Source organism: Nilaparvata lugens, chromosome 4, assembly GCF_014356525.2.
Source record: "Nilaparvata lugens isolate BPH chromosome 4, ASM1435652v1, whole genome shotgun sequence".
Lineage (NCBI taxonomy): Eukaryota > Metazoa > Arthropoda > Insecta > Hemiptera > Delphacidae > Nilaparvata > Nilaparvata lugens.
In genome coordinates, this window is record NC_052507.1 from 3,983,454 (window position 1) to 4,008,156 (window position 24,703).

Here is a 24,703-nt window from a genome sequence, read left to right on the forward strand (position 1 = left end):
TTGGTGTTCTGTATCAAGTTGAAATGATGCTGTATCATATTGTGTTGATACTGTATCATTTTGTAGTGATGCTGTATCATTTTTAGTATGTAATAAAGCTATAGCTCAGTGAAAAGATAGCATAAAAAGATATTCCATGATTTGTGGAATCCATTCAAAGTTTGTGAGTTTTGTATCAAATTTTGGTGTTCTGTATCAAGTTGGAATGATGCTGTATCATATTGTGTTGATACTGTATCATTTTGTAGTGATGCTGTATCATTTTTATTATCTAATAAAGCTATAGCTCAGTGAAAAGATAGCATAAAAAGATATCCCATAATTTGTGGAATCCATTCAAAGTTTATGAGTACTGTATCAAATTTTCGTGTTGTATATCAAGTTGAAATGATGCTGTATCATATTGTGTTGATACTGTATCATTTTGTGGTGATACAGTATCATTTAGTAGTAATACGGTATCATTTGTGGTATCTAATATTATTAAACTATAATTATTCAGAGAAAAGATAACATAAGATTGTATCTCATGATTTGTAGAATCCATGTAAGTAGAAATTTGTAAGTATTGTATCAAATTTTGGTGTTATGTATCAAGTTGAGATGGTACCGTATCATATTGTGTTGATTCTGTATCATTTGTGGTGATACTGTATCACTTATAGTGATATCATAGAGAAAAGATAGCATAGAAGATATCCCATGGTATAGGTCGCTTATGTTCCAAATTTCAAAGTTAACTCAAGCCGATAGTCTGAGGTCCGTTGCACAAAAGCCGGTTAAATTTGAACCGTGAGAATTGAAATCTTCACGAGAACCACTCAGAGAATGCTTTTTTGAAAAGACGGCTTCTCTGATTGGTTCTCATGGAATTAATAACAGTTAAAATTTAACCGGCATTCAGTAGTTCTTTTTCTTGAAGCTATGTGACGCTGGTAGTACCTACAACGTATATGTTCAGAATTTGAAGCCGATTTTTGTAAACTAAGCCGACTACTGTCTATTATTACTGTGTTGTTGAGAGTGTAAGAGTGTAAGAAGGGCACAGTATGAGAGACTACCAGCGTCACATAGCTTCACCAAAAAGAAATGCTAGGACTATCGGCTTGAGTTAACATTGAAAATTGGAGAATAAACGCCCTATACCATGGGATATCTTCTTATGCTATCTCTTCTTCTCTATGTCTAAAGTCTGTGCGAACTAAGGCCTGGTTGCACAAAAGCCTGTTAAATTTTAATCATGATTAAATGCCACTAGAGAACTACTAATCAGAGACGGCTTACCCGAATAGAAATCTTCTCTGATCGCGTCCCATTGCATTTAATAATTTAAGGTCTGATTGTACAGAAGGCAGATAAATTTAAATCGTGATTAATTCCACTAGAATAAATCACGGTATATAGAAGAAGACGGTAGGTGTCACGCGCATGTTTGTGCTAAATTTCCGGTGTCGCTGACGTCATTTTATATCCAATCATCTGTTTTTAACAAATAATTTTCATAAATTGCCAATAGGTGTTATAAACCTCGGTTGGTGGCGATGACGCAATCTAGCTGGCTGGCCACTGCGCACACATTTCATGACCCCTACCGTTTTCATCTAAATACCGTGGAATCAATCACAGAAGCCTCATCTTCGAAAAAACCTTCTCTGATTGGTTCTCGTGAAATTAATCACGATTAAAATTTAACCGGATTCTGTGCGACCGGCTCTGAACCTGTTAAATTTTGATAATGATTAAATACCACGAGAGAAACATCAGAGAAGACTTATTTTTGGAAACGTCTTCTCCGGTTGGTTCTTTTGTGGCATTTAATCTGGATTAAAATTCAACAGGGTTTGTGCAACCGGGGCAAACAAAGTCTAGTTACACACACATTGTTTTTGTACGTCCGATTTTTTGCAGTCCTTATGAATTCTATAGAAGTGCGTACAGACTTTGCGCCACGAACACGTGTATTTCACTCTTCATCAGCTGATGCTAATCTTATTATATCTGTATTTGCAAAGAAATAGAAGAGCCCAGTTCTACTAAAGCCTGTTAAATTTTAATCATGATTAATTCCACGAGACCAATCAGAGAAGGTTTTTCTGAAAAGAATGCTTCTCTGATTAGTTCTCGTGATATTTAATCGGGATTAAAAGTTAACTGATTTTTATGCAGCCGGGTTTGAGATTCAATTGTATATTTAATATTGATAATTCATATTATAATCAACTGTATCATAGCATAGCATCAGCTGTTGAAAAGTGAAAGGCGCGTGTTCGTAGCGCATAAGTTTGTACACACCTTTACAAATTCATTAAACGGAGGTTTGACAAACACATCATGTTTGTCAAGCCTTGTTTGACAAACCATCATGTGTTTGTCAAGTTCCGTTCAATCTGGTAGAATTTATAAGGACGGCAAAAAATCTTCCGTCAAAAATCGATGTGTGTGTGTGAAAACGATCATTCTGTCATGTGTCTGGAAATGTTTCAACGATGAATTTATCCAAATCAAAATACAACGTACATATGAAATAAGCCCTGACTCATTGCCAAATTAATCTATTATAATACTAACTCAATTCCGTATCCAACAGTATACCTTCTTCAAACTTAACCAGAACAGTCCTAGTATTAAAATTACTACTGTTTTCAATAAAATACAAACTGAATCTTATCTAGATACAACAGAGAAAACAAAAGATCTCATGTGAAATACTCGAAAAAATTGACACTCGGTAGCATAATATTATAACTGTAATTTATTTGCCCACTTATTTATTGCTTTATTTATACATTCATAAGGTGCGTACAGATATACGCACCGCGAACATGAGCAATTCACTTTTAATCAGCTGATGCCAATCTTTTTTATATCTGTATCTTACCGTTCCTGTAAAAATACAGATATAGTCAGCTGATTAAAAGTGAATTGCTCATGTTCGCGGCGCGTATATCTGTATGCACCTTAAGATGCAATATCATTCAAACTCATTATGAACGTGAATAATTCAAATTGCAATTTAGTCTGGAAAATAAACCACTCCTAGAATCTATTAAAATTTCAAATTATTCATATCATATTAAAAATTTAACTCTTATCGCCGTATTTTTACAGCAAATTATTTCTATGGTCGATTATGTGATCATATTCTACTGTAACAGCTGATATTTTAAGAATGTACTGTTTCCAAATTCAATCCTAAAGTTGCGCTTACACCAAAGTCAATGTAAATGTTTATTTTTCCGTCCTTATAGATCCTATTAGATTAAACGGAGCTTGACAAACACATATGCACATCATGTGTATGATAAGTTATGTTCAATCTAATAGAATCTTCAAGGACGGAAAAATAAACATTTTGTTGATAACTTTGGTGTAAACGCTGTTTTAGTATTAATTAGCTAATTATTGATGAATTTATTAGATTTATCTGAATATATCTAAATAATTTCTCCATGATAAAACAATTTCAAGTGCAACTTTTACCTAAAGAATTAACTCAAATTGAATCAAATAAAACCCAAAAACATCCCACATTACAGGCTTCTATCCTGAACTAATTATGTCATCTAAATTAAAGTAAATTATGATTAAATATTTCTCAAGGTTATTCTATGATCAGATTATAAGTTAAATACTTTTATTTCACATTTTTTTATATCTTTCTTTTTTATTCTGTATTATGTTTGTTTGTGAAATAAATGAATTGATTGATTGATTCAACTTAAAATGCTAACTCGATAATAGTATTTTTCGGAATAAACCGAAATTCGAATTAATATCACGATATACTAAGGCTCAACTAACACTTACGCGACTCAGGTCGAGAAGAGACTCGACTCTAGTCGAGAGCATGTTGTGTTTTCAACTGGTGACAGTCGCGGAGACTAGAGTCGACTGGTCTGAGAGTCACCATTTGGAAACAAATGCTCTCGACTAGAGTCGAGTCTCTTCTCGACCTGAGTCGCGTAAGTGTTAGTTGAGCCTAAGTCTTCCTACTCATCATTGTTCAACCATCAATTAAAATTAGTAAAGTATTTATTAAAAGTAATTGAAATTAATTTGTAATTGTTTCACTCTGTGATCAAATTCAAATGAAAGTGTGATCTATAAATTATTGTCAATTTATTATGTGCGGTTGCACAACAGCCGGTTAAATTTTAACCGTGATTAATTCCACGAGAACCAATCAGAGAAGCCGTCTTTTCAAAAACGCCTTCTCTGCTTGACTCTCGTGAAATTAATCACGGTTAAAATTTAACCGGCTGTTGTGCAACCGGTCCTAAGTGTGCATTATAGTTGTGTTGTTAGTTATTGGTATTTTAGATTGTTAATGCTTGATACGCTTCTATTGAACTATTTGAAAATAAAATTTGTTCCAATTTTTAATCTTATTCATAATTTTTTCCTTACCCAATTTAGGTCCATGTTATACGAGCGCTATTGCCGCGGCGTTTGCAGCGCTGAACCAAGTTATACACAGAGTTGTTGGCGCGTTCCCCGGTCGATCATCAAACGCTCTGCTGGAGTGACGTTCGGTTGCGGAGCAGAGCGAAAGTCTGTACGCACCTATAGAAGTACCTTTGCCCAGTTAATGCGACGCTAAAAACGCCGTGGTTATAGCGCTCGTATAACATGGGCCTTGAAAAATATTTTTGGTTCTCACATCAAACAAAAAACCTTCTCATGGATTTCATGAGAAATGCAAATCTCCCAGATTTGGTTGATTTTTGGGCTATGGATAGAGGTTGACCTAACAAGTGTTGTGCCATCTCTCTGTAGTTTTCTGCTCGTAAGCAGGTCCTTCTATATGGCAGCAGCCCTCCACTCTCTTCTATTCTCTGCCAGTCGCTTCGTTGCATAGTAGCTCATCCCCTCCTTGATGTCCTCCAACATTTTGTATCTTCTTCTCCCTCTTCCTCTTCTTCCCTGAATGGTCCCCTCCATGGCATCCACCAACAAGCATTGCCGTCTCATCCAATGTCCCAGCCATCTCCTCTTTCTTCCCTTTATCACATCCAGCAGACTCCTTCTTTCCCCAACCCCTCCTCAACACCTCCTCGTTTGTAACTTTATCCCTCCAACTGATCCCCTCCATCCTTCTCCATATCCACAATTCCAATGCCTCAAGCCTCCTCTTATTCTCCTTTCTCAGCGTCCAAGTTTCTGCACCATACAGTGCCACACTCCAAACATAGCACTTTATTAGCCTTTTCCTTATTGTCTTGTCCAGTTGACTACAAAGAATTCTCTTTTTCTTATTGAATGCTGTTTTTGCCATAGCAATTCTTACTTTGATTTCTTTGTTGCATTTCATATCCTCTTCCATTATGCTTCCTAAATACTTGAAAGATGATACCTGTTCCAACTGTTCACCTTCCAGTACAGCATTCCCCATTCTTGCTTTCCCTGCACCAATTCTCATGCACTTTGTCTTCCTGACGTTTATCCTCATTCCATACCTCTCACAAGCCTCATTCACATCTCTCAACATTCCATTCATCATTGTCCAGCTATCAGCCAGGTTGTGCCATAGCCACCTCCAATACAATGCCCCGGCCTACGATATTGCAACGTCGCAGTGTAGGCCTAGAATCTAATACATGATTGGTGAAAAATATAAAAAAAAGGCCAGCTGATATTTTTCACCAATAATGTATTAGATTCTAGGCCTACACTGCGACGTTGCAATATCGTAGGCCAGGGCATTGTTGACCGAGCGAAGTGAGGTCTAAGATTCACTTGACGGTTGACGGTTGAGCATTTCTCTTAATGTTTGAATGTTTATATGTTACGCATTAACGGCGAAACGCGGTAATAAATTTTCATGAAATTTGACAGGTATGTTTCTTTTTTAATTGCGCGTCGACGTATAAACAAGGTTTTTGGAAATTTTGCATTTCAAGGATAATATAAAAGGAGCCTCCTTCATACGCCAATATTAGAGTAAAAATCAGACTATAGAATTATTCATCATAAATCAGCTGACAAGTGATTACACAGATGTGTGGAGAAGCCAGTCTATTGCTGTATTTCCATAAGGTCTATAGTCTCAATCAGGTACTTGTGGATGAGAACACTGTCCACAGAACTACTAGTATTCAAAGAATTAAGATAGTCATTCACAATTTCTTTTTTCTCTAGGACTACTTTTATTGACCGAGCGAAGTGAGGTCTAAGATTCAAGTCGACGGTTTGGCATTTCTCTTAATGTTTATATGTTGCGCATCTACGGCGAAACGCGGTAATAGATTTTCATGAAATTTGACAGATATGTTCCTTTTTAAATTGCGCGTCGACGTATTTACAAGGTTTTTGGAATTTTGTATTTCAAGGATAATATAAAAGGAGCCTCCTTCATACGCCAATATTAGAGTGAAAATCAGACTATAGAATTATTCATCATAGATCAGCTGTTTAGTGGACTATAATACTACCCGTTCAAAAACATCAAACATCTTGAAAATGTATCTTTCTATCAACGTTGTAGACAGTTGCAGCCAGACCTGATAACAGCGCTCACTCTCACATTCTGGGACGACACGTCACGGTACGATAGGACAGAAAGCTTTATGTTTATTTAGGATTTTTTCTAGACATTCTAAATTGATAAATTATCCATTAACTTACTGAGCATGAGGTCTACTGTTCACAGAACTACTATTATACTTATAAAATAAATAAATAAATAATCTCTTTTCTGTATAGGGCTACTTGTAATATAAATATAAAGAAAATAAAAATCTCAGTACCCTTTTTTTGAAATATTTTATCACTAAAAAATATTTCAAAAAAAGGGTACTGAGATTTTTATTTTCTTTATATTTATGAATAAATAATTTTAGAAAGGGTACTTTGTTTTATATTTTTATTTATTCACAATGTTTTATTGAAAATTTTACACCAAATCACACAGGACAATCTGTTATTGAACAATTTTTTTTACAGTTGAGTATCTTATTTCTATGAGAAATAGACGAGTATTACACAGGACATTTACACACACACCAATGTTTAAGTACCACACACAATCATGTTTGAGTCAGTTTTGAATGTCCTCTATCTCAGCTCCTCTCTATCGCGCAAAATGTCTTTCTACATAAAACAAATCGACAGACAGCAACTTTCGTATGTCACTGTCAAATATATTGAAAGCCGTGAAACTTGCTCTTGCGCTCACATTGCTACAATAGATGAAAGCTGAAATAATAAACTTGGTTTATCACAAACTATGGTTGACTAATCTTGGTTTCCGATTCTATATGAGAGTAAAAGACCTCCGGTCGGCTGTGCTAAATTCCACGCTTGCACTTGCAATTTTCAGTAATTTTGAGAGTGATTTCATCAGAAGACCAAGACTTTATAAACTTCACAAAAAGTGAATATTTTTTACTATGTTTACAGAAATTATGTTTTTAGTTTATTAAACTATATAGAATTATATTTTGTCCAGTGGGCTACGGTAGTCGTGTTCAATAAATATTGAAGTCTATTGAACAAGCAAGTAGGTACAGAATTCTTCTAGAGTATCTGTATGGAACTATATTGTGTTCAATGTATAAGCTTATCCAACAATATGGATCGAATATTTTGTACTAGCTATAGGCTATCCTTTGAGAGTTATACATATCAGTCCACCTAATTCAGTATGGAATATTTTTTAGGAACTTATTACATGTTGTCCTAATAAGTTTATCTGTGGGAAATTGTATGGGATGTTTTTTTTCTCATGTTTTATGTTTTTTAATATTTTAGTTTAGCTCCTATTTCTGTTTTTTGTTTATGTTTCATGTTATTGAAGATAGTGGTTAGCTCCTTTTTCATCTTAGTTGTAGGCTATTTTATAAAACCTTACATAATTAATATCCTATATCATTATCTATTGTGCTGGTATTACATATATCTACATTTAATCATCTTGTATAGGCTACTCATATTTATGACAATTTTTAATTCATGAAAAATATTTTAACCACTTCAATGTAGATATGTCCTTTATATATCTTGGAATAGTTTTCAGTTTCCATGAACTATTTCAAGCCCATGTTTATCTACTGGAAAATTCTGTGAGATATTTGATGCACATTTAATTATTTTAACCACTTATTTGTTATGTTGGATTATTTGTTATGTATCGTGACATAGTTGAATCAGTTTTGAAGTTTCATGAATCACTTCAAACTCTGTTTATCTATAGGAACATTTTGCGTTTCTATGAGATATCTTCTGCACATTTTTATACTAGATGTATGGACCTACCTCTTATTTCTGTTGTGTTGAAAATACTACCTATTGAAGCATTATTGATTCTAAGAAATATTTGGTGCACATTTTTATATTGTATATACATGTTTTTTGTTAAATTGAAGAGGCATGTTAATCTATTTGAACCTATGAGGTTTACTGCTCACTTATGTTGTATAAATCCTATTTGTTATGTTGAAAATACGTTTGGAGCATTATTTGATTATATGGGATATTTTCTGCTTTGAAGCATTATTGATTCTATGAAATATTTGGTGCACATTTTTATATTGTATACATATTTTTTGTCAAGTTGTAGAGGCATGTTAATCTATTTGAATCTGTGAGATTTATTGCTCACTTATGTTGTATAAATCCTATTTGTTATGTTGAAAATACTGTTGGAGCATTATTTGATTAAATGGGATATTTGCTGCTTTCACATGTTGTTTATTAACTCTTATATGTTTTGTTTTTGAACTACTTTAGATAAATTTTATTGGGATATTTTCTGCTTTCACATGTTGTTTATTACCTCTTATATGTTTTGTTTTTGAACTACTTTAGATAGATTTTATGAGATATTTTTGCTGCTCATTCACATGTTTACCTCTCATTTGTTATGGTTTTGGACTACTTTAGATAGAGTAAGACGTGGAAGAAAGCGTATCGGAGGCCACCTCATTATAGTCACATTCCAATGCCATCAGATCATCTCTCGCGTCTATGAAATCTTCCTCTTCCATACTCTCATCAAAGTACCAATGTACGAAAGCTTTCTTCGAAAACAACAAATTAAATTTCTTGTTTAGCCTAGCCCAGGCATCAGCTATCGATGTTGTATTTGAAAGCATAGCCACCGCTCTATTCACAGGTGCCATGTCACCTCCAGATCTTGTAGAAGGAGCTTGATAGTTTATCCCAACTTTGAACCCTGTAGGGGACCAATCAACAAACTGGATTGTATGTTTTTCTTTGAGGGTAGCAATCGCGGAGTTGACGTCTTTGGGGACGATGTCACCCCTGTATAACAAACAACAAGCCATATATTTCCCCTTTGTTGTATCACATTTAACCAGTTGGTTTCTAGGTTCAAAACATTCCCCCGTCAGCTCCGTTACGGACATCCCGTGGTGACTGACGGTTTCCGGTGTTGTGATTGGTGCGTAGGCCACCAATGGGAAGTGGATCCTGGGAAAAGGAACCAGGTTGGTTTGGAACTCACCCAAATCGACGTTTAGTTGTCCGTCGAATCGGAGAGAGGCAGTGATGGAAGAGACAACCTGACTGGTGAGGTCGTTCAGGTTGCGGTAGATGGGGCGCTCTATGCTGAGTTTGTGGTTGCAGATGTCGTAGATGGCTTCGTTGTCAACCATGAAGGCACAGTCTGACTCGTTCATTGTCATGTGTGTGGTGAGGACTGCGTTGTAGGGCTCCACTACTGAGGTTGAAATCTGTGAAATTCAAAGTAGAATCTCATAAATAATTCATCTCATTAAACCCTGAGAACAGTAATTCCTAAAAACAGTACTTAAATTCTCTTCTATCAGTCTGACTCTATTCCACTACTGAAGTTGAAATCTGTGAAATTCAAAGTAGAATCTCAAATAATTCATTAATAACAATTATAATTAATAACAATAATGATTCATTTATTAACAATAATATGATTTTATTGTCAATCAACATGATAACAGTTATAGACAACGTCAAATCAGCTCACAGTCAACATATACCTATACTGTACTGTCTAACTTAGTCAGACATGATGATCAAACTTAACAGATAAACTAACTAATGATCAAACTTAATGATAACTTAACAGACATATAGTATTATTATATTAATTTGAATTTTCGCAATATGTCTATAAAGATTGTGAACTTGCAGTGAAATGAATGAATTATTATTGTTATTCATGTTTATACTTATTTTTCAATACGGCACTGTGGCCTACTTGAAAACAAATGAGGATTTCTGAAAACTGTACTGCAGTCTTGATTTCTAGGGATAAATGGATGATGCGAAAAAGTGATAGGACAATGCCTTGATCTCTTTTGGGATCAATGACTAAAGTTGGGAAGGATTTATTATGGAAAAATTATTCTAAACTATATATTTGTTGCTCTCATCTGAGGGGCCGGGTACATAGAAAGTTACAATCTCGACTTATTTGATATTTCAATGAATGATGAATTTGGAAGAATAATAATGGTACAAAATAGTTGCAAATCATATTTTTTGAACTCACCTGAGGAGCCAGGTACACAGAGAACTATACAGCCTCGACTTTGTAGGATCAATGATTGAAGAATTGGGATGAATACCTTATGGGATTATTGTGAATTATATTTTAAATTGTGATGGTTTCTTGATTCATTCCGAGCTGTGATATATATATTTTTGCTAATCATATTTTGTTGAACTAACTTAAGGAGCCAGGTTCACATCAGAGAACTGCAACCTCGACTTCTTAATATTTTAATGAATGATGAATTTGGAATAATGTGATGTAGTTATCATATTAAATAACTTCATATTTTTTGTATTATTTATTAGAAGTACTATTAATAGGATATTGCTTTATCTATCTTGTTGTTTTCCCATGTTTCAGTATTTTTTTACTCTACGAATTCACAGCTAGCGCACAAGACATAAAACATTATAAGGCTGTGCAAAGGCTAATAATAAACTTTCTACTCATGATATTTTTCAAAGTTTTTAGATTTGTATATCATCGAGGTATCAAAATGGAAGTTTTCTCAGGAAAACATTTTTGTCTGATCATTACTTTTTGAGATATGAGCGCCTAAAGTTTAAATTTTTGGGACAGGACATTTCAAATTCGGTAAGAGATCAAACTATGAGATTATGAGATTTTGATCTAGTAAAACAAAGATTTTCTGGAAATATCAATTTTTGAGAAAGTTATTCAATTTACTAAAAATGACCAAAATTAGCTTTCAGTTGAGTTATTTTTGGTAAATTCAAATTCAAATTTATTGATTCTCAAAAAAATATACAACACTTTCAAGACAAAAAAAATATATATATATATTATATAAGAATCTACACCTGCAAAGAAACCCTGTGCGCAGGTGTGAGTTGCAATATAAATGTTTTTCAAAAATATTTAACTAAAATGATCCAAAACAAATTTCTTGAAAAAAAATACAGAATAAAAACTAGTACTTAATAATAAAGAGATACTAAAAATAAAGGAACGGATGGAGAAAAGACGGAAAAGGCCAAGAAGAAAGAAGAAGACGGAGAAGAAGGAGAATGAAGAAGAAGAGAACGGTAAGAGGTAGGTAAGTCAACTGCAACCATGGAGTAGACGAAAATTAGTTTATTTAAAACAATTTTTTCTCAAATTGAATAACTTTCTCAAAAATTTATATTTCAAGAAATGTTTTGTTTCACTAGATCAACAATACCATGAAGAATCTATTCTCTAAATCTCATAGATTTATATCTTACCGAATTTGAAATGTCCTCTCCCAAAAATTTAAACTTTAGGCGCCCATTTCTCAAAAAGTAATGATCGGAAAAAATGTTTTTCTGAGAAAACGTTTTCATTTTGATAGCTCGATAATATACAAATCGAAAAACTTTGAAAAATATCACCAGTAGAAAGTTCATTGTTAGCCTTTGCACAGCCTTATAATGTTTTATGACTTGTGCGCTAGCTGTGAATTCGTAGAGTAAAAAAATACTGAAACATGAGAAAACAACAAGATAGATAGAACAATATCCTATTAATAGTACTTCTAATAAATAATACAAAAAATATGAAGTTATTTAATATGATAACTACATTACATTATTCCAAATTCATCATTCATTAAAATATTAAGAAGTCGAGGTTGCAGTTCTCTGATGTGAACCTGGCTCCTTAAGTTAGTTCAACAAAATATGATTAGCTAGCGCTAGCTGTGAATTCGTAGAGTAAAAAAATACTTGAACATGGGAAAACAACAAGATAGATAGAACAATATCCTATTAATAGTACTTCTAATAAATAATACAAAAAATATGAAGTTATTTAATATGATAACTAGATTACATTATTCCAAATTCATCATTAATTAAAATATGTCTCATGTATCAAAAATTTGTCTCATGTATCAAAAATTTGTCTCATGTATCTTGTATTTTGTCGAAATAAATATTCTATCCCATTCCAAATCATATTTGTTGCACTCACCTGAGGGGCCGGGTACACAGAGAACTGCAGCCGTGACTTCTTCGGGTAGGACTGTGCCAGTTCGTCCATGATGAGCGATGTCAGCCCGGACCCCGTTCCTCCTCCAAACGAGTGGAAGAGCAGGAAGCCGGACAGCCCGCTGCAGTTGTCGGTCATCTTGCGGATCTGGTCGGAGACGGTCTCGATCACCTGCAGCCCCGTCGTCAGGCGGCCGCGGGCGAAGTTGTTGGCTGCGTCCTCCTTCCCGGAGACCAGCTGATTCGGACGGAACAGGCCTCTGTGGTCGCTGCGTACTTGGTCTAGAAGAAACATAAAATATAATGCATTTATATAATGTATAATATAGGGCTGTATAAAGAATAATAAAAACACTTTTTAATGGTGTTGAACGTCACCTGTTCGGCATTATTTATTTATTAGATAGAGCGAACAATACAATACTCGGAAAAGAAAAAACAGGCGGTGGAAGCTTAAGGAATAATCCATATAATTTGCGTCCCTCCAATCCATTACAATTTGATATTGACTTTACCAGCTTAAGTGTATGTAGACGTCAGTTTGAATATCAGTGTTACTTGTTTATAAATAAAGTCCCAATTGAATTCATTATTAATAGAATTACAAAATCCATAATGAATCTTATACTAGATTGGATTAGGATAAATGTTTATTTTGAATTATCTATATCCATTATGTAGTGTTTCATTCTTGTGTTATAAATTGAAAAAAATTGTCATGGCTTCCTTGAATTGGTCTTTTTAAGTTTGTCATTTGCTTGTGATTTTGTTACTTTGTCTTATCGTTTGTAAGTATTGAGATGTGGCCTGGTTTCCATAATTTTAGTTATTCTAGTGGTTTGAATAAGCTCTTTTTCTTTCTATTGACATGTTTGCTGTACCTAGTTGTTCGAACTTACTGCCGGCGCACAAGTTTTCTTTGCCGGTAGTGCCATTTTGTAAGTTAGAATATTTATTTTATCAATCTGTATTATTTTATGGCAAATGAATGAATTTGAATTTGAAAGCTTCAGACAGGTTCACAGATTTTTCACGAAACTACTTCAAGAACGAATATGGAGAAATGAACGAAATAGAATAGCCTACACATTGAGAAACCAGAGATATATAACAATGCCTATGGTAGAGAGCTCCAGAATTGAGAATCCCATTTCTTTTAAATTTATTGCCATTAGAGTTGACAGTTTGCAGAGTAAAAATGAGATTCAAACAAAACTTTAAGTGCACTTCATAAGAATAAATCATTTTGATTAGTTTCAGGAAGGAATATTATGTATCGTTGAGTTTAAAATTATTTCAATTTTACAACTATATTAATTTTTTTATTAGTTTTCTTTAGTTAATTTTTTTATTAACTTTTTTACATTAAGCATTGACAATAATCGTGTACATAGAAACATAGTTATTCATCTTAGAGTGTAGTTAGTAGCATATCGAAAATCTTTATTGATCATTTTGTTTATATGCTTATTCAGGCCTAAACAGGCTAACCGGAACCCACCCCTACATACCCCTACAGAGACACTTACTTTATGCTAACACAGTAGACACACTGGGGTGTTGAACACCCCAATTTAATTTTGCATTTTTCTTCGAAAAATATAAAATAACAAGTACTTAGACCATACTTCATCATTTCTTAATCATTTTTGTTCCAAGTGCATACAGAAATCAAAAGTAAAGCACTGCTTATCAATATTTATACTAATTTTAGAAGTACGTATATTCCGCCTAAGTGTTGGAGCTCCTAATCCGGTTTGAACGGATGGCTTGATCATTGCCAATGACAACTTCATCAAAAACTCACGTCTCGTTTACGTCTAATTTTATTGTTTTGAATCTCAAGTTGTAGAGAATCATTACATTTATTCTAATCTGATTCATCATCCCATACCACATTCTTAGTGACAATACAAGTAAATATTTGTAATAAAAGTCCTACGTAAAAGACACTCTCGGGTGTTAGACACCCCAAACGAAGAACAAGATGAGCTGGTGACCTTGTATAATGCTATTACTGACTGGAAGTGGTGGAGAGTAGTTGACAATACTACAAACCTAATTTAAACTGGGCATAAATTCCCATCTGTTTGATATTGTCGTCAACTGCAGAACAGAAAAAAAATCCCTGGGTGTGAAATTCCCCAGTGTGTCTCTTTAGGGATATGTATAGTCTTTGTAGGGGTGTTCCATACATTCCTATCACAATATTATTGTAATTATATTTATTATTGCACAAATGCATTTTATGGAATAAAGAATATTCGAATTTGAAAACTTGGGGTGTTAACACATTGAATGCAAGTGCAAAGCTTGATTATGCATGACCATAGAGAAAATATAGAGATATCCTTGGTATAGGGCGTTTATGTTCCAAATTTCAAGCCGATTTTTGTTAACTCAAGCCGATTACAATCTACTGCTGTCTATTTTTAGCCTACTGAGTTTCGTTGGGCTGAGTGTAAAGCTGCGTACACATATTCGCGCTTCCAACCAGCACCGAGCACGCTCCTCCCTCGTACCGCCCTCGTACCACCATCGAACCACAGTCGCACCGCCCACGCACACATCATGAGCGTTATGGAAGATGTTAGATTTTCTCGCGTTCCCCGGTCGAACCACTGTTGCTCCCCGGTCGATCATCAATCGCTCTGCTGGAGTGACGTTCGTTTGCGGAGCAGAGCGAAAGTCTGTACGCACCTTAAGAAAGGCACAGTATGAGAGTCTACCAGCGTCACAGATTCACATAAAAATAACTAACTATACGTTACTACTTGGACTTTAAGCTTGGGTTAACATTGGAATTTTGGACATGGACGCCCAATCAGTTCTAGCTCATATTATTGTCACCATATAGGTGACAAGCCTATAGTAAAAATTTAATAAAATAAAATCTATTTATCTATACCATGGGGTATCTTCTCATGCATCTCTTCTCAAATCTTTATATATACACTGTTCTAATACTTGTAAAAACAAAGGTAGAGAAAATTCCAAGACATACCATATACATTCTTATGCAACAAGAAATAAGAATAGACTGAATATACCATTCCAAAGGCTTTCAAAGTCAATGAATAGCTACAATATTATAGGTCTGAAACTGTGCAATAAGTTACCTCTAAGCTTGATAAATTAGTCTACAGAAAAATTATAATGAAACTTTTCAACTGGTTAGTGAAATAACACCAATGTATTCTATACAAGAGTTCTTGGATTCCGATATGATCATTGATGGTTGATTCCTTGATTGCTTAAAGCATTTCTTTCTTGTTTTAAAATTGTAACAGGGCCTTGTTTGTATAGTGATGAATATTTGAATTCTTCTGGGTTCACTTTAGATGTAGTTATGTTTATGTGTTTATATATGTATATCGTATGTACTTTCAATTACATTAAATTATAACCTTCTGACTTGTTTAATGTTAGTATAGTTTTGACTCTGTCTATTGCCAATGTTGCTTAATGACAATAAAACTTTATTTATATATATTATTTATTTATGCTATATATATATATATTTGGATTAGTTTCTTTTCTGCAGTGAATCAGTTCATCTTTCATTCAAAAACAATATTCTATACAGCAGAAACTTCGACCACACTTATTTTATTCTTGTGAACCTAATCCTCAGACTCACCAATGACAGACGGCTCCAGATCCACCATAATAGCCCTGGGAATGCACTTGTTGGCAACTTTGCAATCGAAGAATGTCTCACGACTGTCGTTTCTGTCAAGGCTGGAGTCAACAGATCCGTCGGCTGCTATGCCATGCTCCAACAGGTATAACTGCCATAGACTGGTCCCCATCTGAACCCCGGCTTGGCCCACATGGATACAGATACATTCACGCTACAAGAAAAAAATAAAAAATATTTGTAATATTTATCGTGTGTTGTAACTGAATCGTGCTGTTAATTTCGTTCAATATTGAAAGATGCCTAAAATAAATGAGAATAAAAAAATGATGTTGGAATGGAAAAATGAAATGAAAAAATCATGTAACTGAGTTGTGTTGTTAATTTGGTCCAGTCTTGAAAAAATGTCTGAAATAAATGAGAATAAAAAATGCCGTTGAAATGGAAAAAATGAAATGAAAAAATCATGTAACTGAGTTGTGTTGTTAATTTGGTCCAGTCTTAAAAAATGTGTAAAATAAATGGGAATAAAAAAATGTTGAAATGAAAAAAGGAAATGAAAAAATCATGTAACTGAGTTGTGTTGTTAAGTTAATATTTTGTCCAGTCTTAAAGGACGTTTAAAATAAAAGTTAAATGTCCAGCTTGGCCAATGTAGATACACATACATTCATACTGGAAAATATTCAAATACCTTATAGTGTTGTAACTAAATTGTCTAGTTAGGTTTGTCCAATCTTAAGAAATGTCTAAAATATAATAAAACGTCTAGCTTCACCCACATAGAGGGATGAAATAAATAGAAATTTTATCCTTGAATAAATAAGGATAAAATGTCTGGCTTGGCCAATGAGGATACATATACATTCATGCTACTAAATATTCAAATACTGTATTTATAGTGTTGTAACTGAATCGTCTAGTTAATTTTGTCCAATCTTAAAAAATGTCTAAAATATAATAAAACGTCTAGCTTCACCCACATAGATGCAGATAATATATTCACGCTACAAAAAGAAATCAAAAATATCTATGATATTTATCGTGTTGTTACTAGTTAATTTTGTCCAATCTATACAAATCCAGTATATACAAATATAGATGAAATTAAATAGAGAATTCGTTAAATAATAATTATATACAAATATAATGATAAAATCTTACCATTTTGCTGAAATATTTCAAATAATCATATCAAACATTTTTTCGACAAACATAAAAAAAAATCCTGAAGTGTGATTTACAAACAAATAGATAAGAAATATATACAAAATATAATAATAAAATCTCACCATTTTGCTGAAATATTTGAATTATCAGGAAGAATGTAATTTAGCTGGAATTTTAAAGATTACATATAAAGAAATACAATAATTATTTGAACTAACTTGAATTTAGTACGATTTTATCAAAATTAAAAATATTCCACTTGGAATTTTGATTTCTGAACCTATCACTTTCAATTTTGATACTGTGAGAAATAACAAAAAATTAAAAACTTCTGATGCTTATTAGCAACATATTATTATATGAACATATGGTTTTTAAGGCCTTACCATTAATATTATATTATTAAAAATTGATATATCTTTTTTATTTTTTAATACCATTTTATTCATATAAGTTGATATTCAAATTGTTTTAAAAATATAATTGAAACATTGATGAAATAGGAATAAATCAAATACTCCCGGTTGCAGAAAGAGCATGTTGAATAAACTTTCATTAAATGCTACAAGAACCAATTGAATGCATCTGTTTCCAGAATAAGGCCCGGTTGCACAAAATCCAGCTAAATTTTAATCGTGATTAATTTTATAAAAGCCAATCTTATAGAAGGCTTCTTCGAAAAATCTGGTGTGGCGCACTCACACAACTTTCCTTGCCGTTATGAAAATTGATCACGTGACGCTAGTGTTCCCGCGCATCTGAAGTCTACTTATAAACAAAGATCTGAGTCAGCTGGTGACAGGGCAATAACGCTGGAGACAAGCATGAGGTCTGCTATCTCTTCATAGTGAATGATTTAATAGAATCAACAATAATTTGCGATTGAATAATCACATTTTCTCGAATTTAAAGCTTATTTTCAATTTTAGGTGAAAATGTTACTGAACATTAGGCCTAATTGTAGAGATTTTCATGCTCAATCTACTCCACTTGATTTTTTTCGTTTAATTGTATCTGAAGCCTGATAATTGGGAATCTATCTGCATTGATGGGACGAAGCTCCTGAAATTTTTACAGATATGGGACTTGTGGCAGTTGATAGAGCTTATCGATGACTATTTTAGGTACTATTTTAGGATGACTATTTTTAATTTGATCAAAATCGTTGGAGCCGTTTCCGAGAAAATCACGAGAAACCCTGTTTTTGACAACATTTTCGCCATTTTAGCCGCCATCTTGAATTGCATTTGATCGAAATTGTTCGTGTCGGATCCTTATATTGTAAGGGCCTTAAGTTCCAAATTTCGAGTCATTCCGTTAATTGGGAGATGAGATATCGTGTACACAGACGCACATACACTCATACACACACACACACACACACACACACACACACACACACACACACACACACACACACACACACACACACACACACACACACACATACAGACCAATACCCAAAAACCAGTTTTTTTGGACTCAGGGAACCTTGAAACGTATAGAAATTTAGAAATTGGGGTACCTTAATTTTTTTCGGAAAGCAATACTTTCCTTACCTATGGTAATAGGGCAAGGAAAGTAAAAAAGGCTCCTCTGATTAGTTCTCATGGAATTAATCACAATGAAAATTTAACCGGCTTTTGTGCAACCGGCACCCAGTCTGCTATGTAAAAAATGCATGTTCAAAGTTAAACTTGACGAGATATGTCTTCACATTGGCGAAATTCACTCATATTCTTGAGCTATAAGCATTTGAAGATGGACTGAGAGAGGAGGTAATATTTTATTTTGTAGTAGATAACTCACCTTGTACTGTAGCCAAATTTCTCATATTATAGAACGACACTTGTTAGGTCAACCTCATCCCATAGTCCGAATCTGGCACATTTGGATTTTTCATGAAATTAATCATCCAATCCATGAAATCATAATGGATTTTTGCCAAAAATGGTTGAAAATTGAAATTTCTCAAACCCTCAATGGTCTGGTCTGGTTGTATTTTGAAAACAACCAAGACCCAGAAGCTAGTGCTTGGTTTGAGACAGATCAGTCAGAGTGCAAAAAGTGCTAAGCTTCTTGGCATTACACTAGATTATAAACTCACTTGGATACCTCATATAGAAAGTGTCTGCTCCAAACTTAGTAAGGTTATATACCTTCTTCGAAGGCTCAGGGATTGTGTACCCGCACACTATTTAAGAATGTGCTATTTCGCTTTTCTCAGAGTGTCTTTATGTACGGATTGATCTTGTGGGGTTGTGCCCCAGATGTGCAAAGAGTGTTCTTACTACAGAAAAAGGCTGTAAGAATTATATCAGGTGCAGCGTATTTGGAGCATTGCAGGCCATTATTTATAAAGGAAAAAGTTATGACAGTTCACAGTATGGTAGCTTTCAAACTCCTACTTCAAGTAAAGAAGGATATAGGATCATATAGATGCAGAGTTGACATCCACAGCCATAATACACGAAATAAGACAAAAATAGATGTACCTTACACAAGTCTGAAAAAAGTATCAACTAGTCCTAATCATGTATCCTTGAAACTTTTTAATATTTTGCCAGACTCAGCCAGAAACTTGCCTTTAACAGTATTCCGACAAAAACTTGAAAACCTTCTCTTACAGTTCCCACTATACTCGCTTTCTGATTTCCTCCAGCTTCCAGTAGAGAATCATTTTTTTGGAAACCATACGTGATAGTACTCTGTAGTCTTTTATATTTTTATGTGCTTATATTTAAATGATGCATTATGTTTGTTGGATTGTTTCATTCTTGATATTATTGTTTTATTGACATATATGGAGGAAACCTTAAATAGAGGTTTTCAATAGCATTGTTTGTGTCCTGAATGGAATGAAACTTTTATTCTATTATTCTGTTATTTTATTATGATGTATTTATAATGTATATTTTGACGTTTCCGATAGCATTGTTTGTATGCACTAAAGGAATAAAAATCATTCTTATTCTTATTCTTATTCTTATTCTTATTCTTATTCTTATTCTTATTCTTATTCTTATTCTTATTCTCATTCTTATTCTCATTCTTCACACACACACACACACACACACACACACACACACACACACACACACACACACACACACACACACACACACACACACACACACACACACACACACACACACACACACACACACACACACACACACACACACACACACACACACACACACACACACACACACACACACACACACACACATACAGACCAATACCCAAAAACCAGTTTTTTTGGACTCAGGGAACCTTGAAACGTATAGAAATTTAGAAATTGGGGTACCTTAATTTTTTTCGGAAAGCAATACTTTCCTTACCTATGGTAATAGGGCAAGGAAAGTAAAAAAGGCTCCTCTGATTAGTTCTCATGGAATTAATCACAATGAAAATTTAACCGGCTTTTGTGCAACCGGCACCCAGTCTGCTATGTAAAAAATGCATGTTCAAAGTTAAACTTGACGAGATATGTCTTCACATTGGCGAAATCTGTCCTATTCTTGAGTTATAAGCATTTGAAGATGAGTGATTTTTCTGATCTGAGAGTAGAGTAAAGATTTTATGTTTCAGTGGATAACTCACCTTGTACTGTAGCCAAATTTCTCATATTATAGAACGACACTTGTTAGGTCAACCTCATCCCATAGTCCGAATCTGGCACATTTGGATTTTTCATGAAATTAATCATCCAATCCATGAAATCATAATGGATTTTTGCCAAAAATGGTTGAAAATTGAAATTTCTCAAACCCTCAATGGTCTGGTCTGGTTGTATTTTGAAAACAACCAAGACCCAGAAGCTAGTGCTTGGTTTGAGACAGATCAGTCAGAGTGCAAAAAGTGCTAAGCTTCTTGGCATTACACTAGATTATAAACTCACTTGGATACCTCATATAGAAAGTGTCTGCTCCAAACTTAGTAAGGTTATATACCTTCTTCGAAGGCTCAGGGATTGTGTACCCGCACACTATTTAAGAATGTGCTATTTCGCTTTTCTCAGAGTGTCTTTATGTACGGATTGATCTTGTGGGGTTGTGCCCCAGATGTGCAAAGAGTGTTCTTACTACAGAAAAAGGCTGTAAGAATTATATCAGGTGCAGCGTATTTGGAGCATTGCAGGCCATTATTTATAAAGGAAAAAGTTATGACAGTTCACAGTATGGTAGCTTTCAAACTCCTACTTCAAGTAAAGAAGGATATAGGATCATATAGATGCAGAGTTGACATCCACAGCCATAATACACGAAATAAGACAAAAATAGATGTACCTTACACAAGTCTGAAAAAAGTATCAACTAGTCCTAATCATGTATCCTTGAAACTTTTTAATATTTTGCCAGACTCAGCCAGAAACTTGCCTTTAACAGTATTCCGACAAAAACTTGAAAACCTTCTCTTACAGTTCCCACTATACTCGCTTTCTGATTTCCTCCAGCTGCCAGTAGAGAATCATTTTTTTGGAAACCATACGTGATAGTACTCTGTAGTCTTTTATATTTTTATGTGCTTATATTTAAATGATGCATTATGTACGTTGGATTGTTTTATTCTTGATATTATTGTTTTATTGACATATATGGAGGAAACCTTGAATAGAGGTTTCCAATAGCATTGTTTGTGTCCTGAATGGAATGAAACTTTTATTCTATTATTCTGTTATTTTATTATGATGTATTTATAATGTATATTTTGACGTTTCCGATAGCATTGTTTGTATGCACTAAAGGAATAAAAATCATTCTTATTCTTATTATTATTCTTATTCTTATATTCTTATTCTTATTTATTCTATTCTTATTCTTATTCCCTCAGGAATGATAGTACTCGACAAGAGGAACAATAATAATATGTTATCACATTGGCGAAATCTGTCCTATTCTTGAGTTATAAGCATTTGAAGATGAGTGATTTTTCTGATCTGAGAGTAGAGTAAAGATTTTATGTTTCAGTGGATAACTCACCTTGTACTGTAGCGAAATGTCTCATATTATAGCACTACACTTGTTAAGTCAACCTCTATCCATAGCCCGAATATCAACCAAATCTGGAAGATTTGCATTTTTCATGAAATCCATGAATACACCATGGATTTCTGCAGAAATGCTCAAAAATTAAAATCGCTCAAAACTCTCAGGAATGAGAGAAACTCACTTGACGAAAGGAACAATAATATGTCGTCACATTGGCCAAATTCACTTCTATTCTTGAGTTATAAGCATTTGAAGATGAGTGATTTCCCTGATCTGAGAGTGGAGTAAAGATTTTATGTTTCAGTGGATAACTCACCATGTATTGTAACGAAATTCTCATATTATGAAACAACACTTGTTAGGTCAACCTCATCCCATAGTCCGAATCTGGAACATTTGGATTTTTCATGAAATTAATCATCCAATCCATGAAATCATAATGGATTTTTGCCAAAATGGTTGAAAATTGAAATTTCTCAACCTCAATGGTCTGGTCTGGTTGTATTTTGAATACAACCGAGGCCCAGAAGCTAGTGCTTGGTTTGAGACAGATCAGTCAGAGTGCAAAAAGTGCTAAGCTTCTTGGCATTACACTAGATTATAAACTCACTTGGATACCTCATATAGAAAGTGTCTGCTCCAAACTTAGTAGTGTTATATACCTTCTTCGAAGGCTCACGGATTGTGTACCCGCACACTATTTAAGAATGTGCTATTTCGCTTTTTTCAGAGTGTCTTTATGTACGGATTGATCTTGTGGGGTTGTGCCCCAGATGTGCAAAGAGTGTTCTTACTACAGAAAAAGGCTATAAGAATTATATCAGGTGCAGCGTATTTGGAGCATTGCAGGCCATTATTTATAAAGGAAAAAGTTATGACAGTTCACAGTATGGTAGCTTTCAAACTCCTACTTCAAGTAAAGAAGGATATAGGATCATATAGATGCAGAGTTGACATCCACAGCCATAATACACGAAATAAGACAAAAATAGATGTACCTTACACAAGACTGAAAAAAGTATTAACTAGTCCTAATCATGTATCCTTGAAACTTTTTAATATTCTGCCAGACTCAGCCAGAAACTTGCCTTTAACAGTATTCCGACAAAAACTTGAAAACCTTCTCTTACAGTTCCCACTATACTCGCTTTCTGATTTCCTCCAGCTTCCAGTAGAGAATCATTTTTTTGGAAACCATACGTGATAGTACTCTGTAGTCTTTTATATTTTATGTGCTTATATTTAAATGATGCATTATGTTTGTTGGATTGTTTCATTCTTGATATTATTGTTTTATTGACATATATGGAGGAAACCTTAAATAGAGGTTTCCAATAGCATTGTTTGTGTCCTGAATGGAATGAAACTTTTATTCTATTATTCTGTTATTTTATTATGATGTATTTATAATGTATATTTTGACGTTTCCGATAGCATTGTTTGTATGCACTAAAGGAATAAAAATCATTCTTATTCTTATTCTTATTCTTATTCTTATTCTTATTCTTATTCTTATTCTTATTCTATTCTTATTCTTATTCTTATTCTTATTCTTATTCTTATTCTTATTCTTATCTTATTCTTATTCTATTCTTATTCTTATTCTTATTCTTATTCTTATTCTTATCTTATTCTTATTCTTATTCTTATTCTTATTCTTATTCTTATTTTATTCTTATTCTTATTCTTATTCTTATTCCCTCAGGAATGATAGTACTCGACAAGAGGAACAATAATATGTTATCACATTGGCGAAATCTGTCCTATTCTTGAGTTATAAGCATTTGAAGATGAGTGATTTCCTGATCTGAGAGTGGAGTAAAGATTTTATGTTTCAGTGGATAACTCACCATGTATTGTAACGAAATTCTCATATTATGAAACAACACTTGTTAGGTCAACCTCTATCCATAACCCAAATATCAACCAAATCTGTGAGATTTGCATTTGTCATGAAATCCATGAATACACCATGGATTTCTGCAGAAATGCTCAAAAATTAAAATCGCTCAAAACTCTCAGGAATGAGAGAAACTCACTTGACGAAAGGAACAATAATATTATGTCATCATATTGGCGAAATTGTAAAGTAAATGAGACGATGGCACTTCTTCAACAACTATGTAAGCTAATGTCTTCACCAAATATGTGATGGTGGGTATAAGATAAAACAAAAGGTGCACAATCTACTATATAATTAATGAGTCTTTAACATTTTTTTAAAATTTAAACAGAACAAGATTAATTTTATTCTAAAAAAAGGAAACAATATTAAAATGAAATTAATGGGGAAACTACTCGCTGCTGCTGAAGATACAATCTTTGTGGTTATGGAAAATATAAAAAGAAAACTCAAAAAGGATAACGCCTAGCCTACCTTTTAAAGATGGCTTCCCCCTTTGGCATTCACTGGTTGGAACGCGACGATAAGTATTAG

The 24,703-nt window shown here is 33.8% G+C and overlaps 1 protein-coding gene across 1 annotated transcript; it reads right to left on the minus strand.

Annotated features, from left to right (window-relative positions):
* Window positions 1–6,847: 6,847 nt before the first annotated feature.
* LOC111055399 (tubulin alpha-8 chain) lies at window positions 6,848–17,633 on the minus strand. Its single transcript, XM_039425547.1, has 4 exons — window positions 17,395–17,633; window positions 16,103–16,316; window positions 12,446–12,744; window positions 6,848–9,692 (listed from the first exon to the last, which is right to left on the minus strand). The coding sequence occupies exons 1-4, from the start codon at window positions 17,395–17,397 to the stop codon at window positions 8,877–8,879; spliced, it is 1,332 nt and encodes a 443-aa protein (XP_039281481.1). The 5' UTR covers window positions 17,398–17,633; the 3' UTR covers window positions 6,848–8,876.
* Window positions 17,634–24,703: the final 7,070 nt, after the last annotated feature.

Coding starts and splice junctions, on each gene's coding strand:
- LOC111055399 (XM_039425547.1), bottom strand. Junction 12,745..16,102: donor TCTGGAGCCGTCTGTCATTG/GTGAGTCTGAGG, acceptor TGTTTCTTCTAG/ACCAAGTACGCAGCGACCAC. Junction 9,693..12,445: donor CTGTGTACCCGGCCCCTCAG/GTGAGTGCAACA, acceptor TGAATTTCACAG/ATTTCAACCTCAGTAGTGGA.